Source organism: Phoenix dactylifera, unplaced genomic scaffold, assembly GCF_009389715.1.
Source record: "Phoenix dactylifera cultivar Barhee BC4 unplaced genomic scaffold, palm_55x_up_171113_PBpolish2nd_filt_p 000960F, whole genome shotgun sequence".
NCBI classification, from domain to species: Eukaryota; Viridiplantae; Streptophyta; class Magnoliopsida; order Arecales; family Arecaceae; genus Phoenix; species Phoenix dactylifera.
The window spans coordinates 154,661-157,656 of record NW_024068318.1 but is presented as its reverse complement, the minus strand read 5'-3'; the positions used below and the strand labels follow the sequence as shown (position 1 = coordinate 157,656).

General features: G+C 47.2%; 1 protein-coding gene across 1 annotated transcript; it reads right to left on the bottom strand.

Annotated features, from left to right (window-relative positions):
- Positions 1-858: 858 nt before the first annotated feature.
- Positions 859-2,157, bottom strand: LOC120107687 (E3 ubiquitin-protein ligase ATL31-like). The gene has a single exon (XM_039121066.1). The coding sequence runs from the start codon at positions 2,095-2,097 to the stop codon at positions 859-861; it is 1,239 nt and encodes a 412-aa protein (XP_038976994.1). The 5' UTR covers positions 2,098-2,157.
- Between the last annotated feature and the right edge of the window lie 839 nt (positions 2,158-2,996).

The following is a 2,996-nucleotide window of genomic DNA, read 5'->3' as shown; positions in this document are numbered from 1 at the left end:
ACCTAAAATATGCCATCAACATTCCATTGAAAGTCATATATATAATGTTAAATTAAACCTTCTCTTCTCTTATTTGCCACTGTCATCCATCATTCTTTTCTCTTTATTTTTCTCCGGTCTATTCTTAATCTTAGCCACCGCTTAGAAACCACCTTCAAATTGCCATCACTAGGAAAAAAATAAAAATCTTAAAAACATATATCTAATGGATGAAGCAAGAATTATTCCATTGAATAACAAAATCTATTTCTACAAAAAAGAAAAAAAATCTAGTACACCTTAATGAAAAAATATTGGGCACCTCCATCTCGAACCGGCCTCCTCGACCTCGGTCATAAATCGAAGTGAGTGACTTCGATCCTAGCCAAGGAGTCGACTAGCCAAGGAGTCAATTGACACGTGCCGACTGACGATTATGGCAACCGATGCTCACACCGTAAACGTACGACTGGCTATTGTTTGGCGACCAGTGCACGTCACATCAACTCAAATACGCGATATTGTTCATAGAGAACTTAATTATACTGAAATCTCTCTCTTTCATACGGCTGCTTTTCTATCCTTAGACATTGGAAATTTTTATTGGAAACTCTCTGATAAACAGGCTTCCTATAAATTATTTTTTCAAAAAATTAGATTTTCTATCTCTCGGCCAGTCGGTTCAGCTCCATTTCTTGCATTCCGATCTCGTTCCGAGATTCAGCGGCAGCACATCTTTCTTCTAAACGAGGAGTCCAAAACGGCACCATATCTTTTCTCGCGCTCTTACGCCGCCATGTCCCCCTTGTGTATTTTAATTGATTTATTCAATACAATAGTGAAGTAGTAAATTTGAAAAGGAAAAAAAATTCGATGCGGTCAAACCTGCCGGGCGAGTGCGGCACTGGACGATTCGTCCTCGTCGGCGACGCGTTCGGCCTTCCCGCCGCCGTCGAGGCAGTCGAAGGGCGCCACGGCGAAGCGATTCCCCCTCGTGGATCCCTCCCCATCCCCCTTCTTCACGGAGCCCTCCCCATCCCCCCTCCTCCACGTCGGAATCTTCGCCGAGAACGTCCTCACGAAGAACGACGACGGCCACCGGCCCGACCTTCCCAGCCGGATGCTCCTCCCACCGCGGCTACTCCCCTCCCATCCACTCCCTCCACCACCGCCGTATCCCCGGCGCGAGCTCCCTTCCCCGGCGGTCGGGAAAGCGACGCAGCTCGTCGACCGGTGGAGCTTCTCGGCGGCGATGATCTCCATCAGGATGTGCTCCGGCAGTCGGAGAGTAAACCGGTCGAGATTCTCCCCCGGCTGCACCACCGAGTGCCCCGTCGAGTGCGACCGCGGGTACCTCGCCGGCCGCCTTCCCGACCTCGACCGCATCGCCCGCTTCCGGCTTCCGATCCTTTCCATCTCCGCTGCCTCCTCCCTCCTCTCCATCTCCGCCGCCTCCTCGTCCACCGTGATCTCCACCTGCTCCGCAGGCGCCGCATCCGCCCTCTCCCCACCACCCACCGTCCCCTCCACGGCCGCCGGCGCCGGCGGTTGGAGATTGGATGCGGGGGTTTGTGGGGCGTCGGGGTCGGGGACGAGATTGGAGCGGCAGACCGGGCAGGTGGCGTGGGTGGCGAGCCAGGTGTCGATACAATCGGTGTGGAACACGTGGCTGCATTTGGGGAGGAGCCGGAGCGTCTCGTCGTCCTCGAACTCGCTGAGGCAAACCGCGCACTCCGGCGCCTCTTTCCCGATCCTGAGCCCCTTCACCTCCGAGTAAACCAGCGTCGGGAACGTCTCCAGCACCGCTGGGTCCAGCCCCTCCTGCCCCCACCCGGCGCCGCCGCGCACGGAAACGCGGCCCGACTCCGTGCCGTTGCCGGTGCACCGCCGGATATACATCGAAAAAAACCCCGTAATGAAGAACGCGATGATAAACACTACGATCAGGATCGCCATCGAACCGTTGTAATTCGTCGTGTTGAAATAAGACTCGTCGTCGTCGTCGTCGTCGTTGTTGCGGCCGGAGGAAGGGGAGGACTGGGCGATTGAGCACCGAGGGGTGAGTAGAAGCAAGGGAAGGAGGAGAACAAGGGCGGAGATTGGATGGCGGTGATTCATCGGAGCCGGCAACACCGCGAGAGAGAATAACGGGTCGGGAAGTGGAGTTGGCAGGGATAATAAGTAGGAAGGGAGGAAAGCGGGAAAGTGGGTCAAAAGACGCAACTTAAAAAACTGGTACAAGTCTGGAAGGAGAAAAGAAAAACTTTCAACTATTTTCTGCACAAACATAATATCCAAATAAAAGAATTTGTAAGAAATTGGAAGCTCACAAAATAATATCTACATATTTATCTAAATAAAAGTTAGATTCAAGTGGCATTTGTTAAAGGATGGGCATAGATAGGTAGATTAATAGTGGGGCATGGAGACTTTGGAATAATTTTGAGGTAAAATGTTGTTCTTTTTTAGTCAATCCTACAAAGCAATATTTATCGGCTCATTTGGTTTGTAAAAAGAATTTTTTTCACTAAAATATTTTTTTTAGAAAAAGCTGAATCATGTGAATATGATTGCCTGAAAAATATTTGATTGACCATAAAAATGTGGCGCATTTTCTAAAAAAATTGTGTGCAATATCTATTATACTTTTAATAAAAGAAAAGATCCTATCTATAAATTTTGATGGCTTGAGAGTAGTTCTTTCATATTTTTTTTATAAGATATGAAAATTTTATTCTAATAAACATGTTACTTTTTTATTTCTCTTTTTTGAAAATTCTAATCAAATAACAATTTTTTTTTTTTTTTGCTAACCATTTTTTTTTTTGAACCAAACGAGTCCTAAGATAATGACGGAATTCAAATGGTGTGCAAACTAGAGGCATGCAGCTATTTGATGTATTTAATGGTTAAGTTCGGAAACAAAATAAGGCCAGGTTATGGTGATTCAAATTCAAAATTCAATTATATATCACCAAATTTTGGTAAGTTATCTCTTTTTGCTATGTAATCATTTT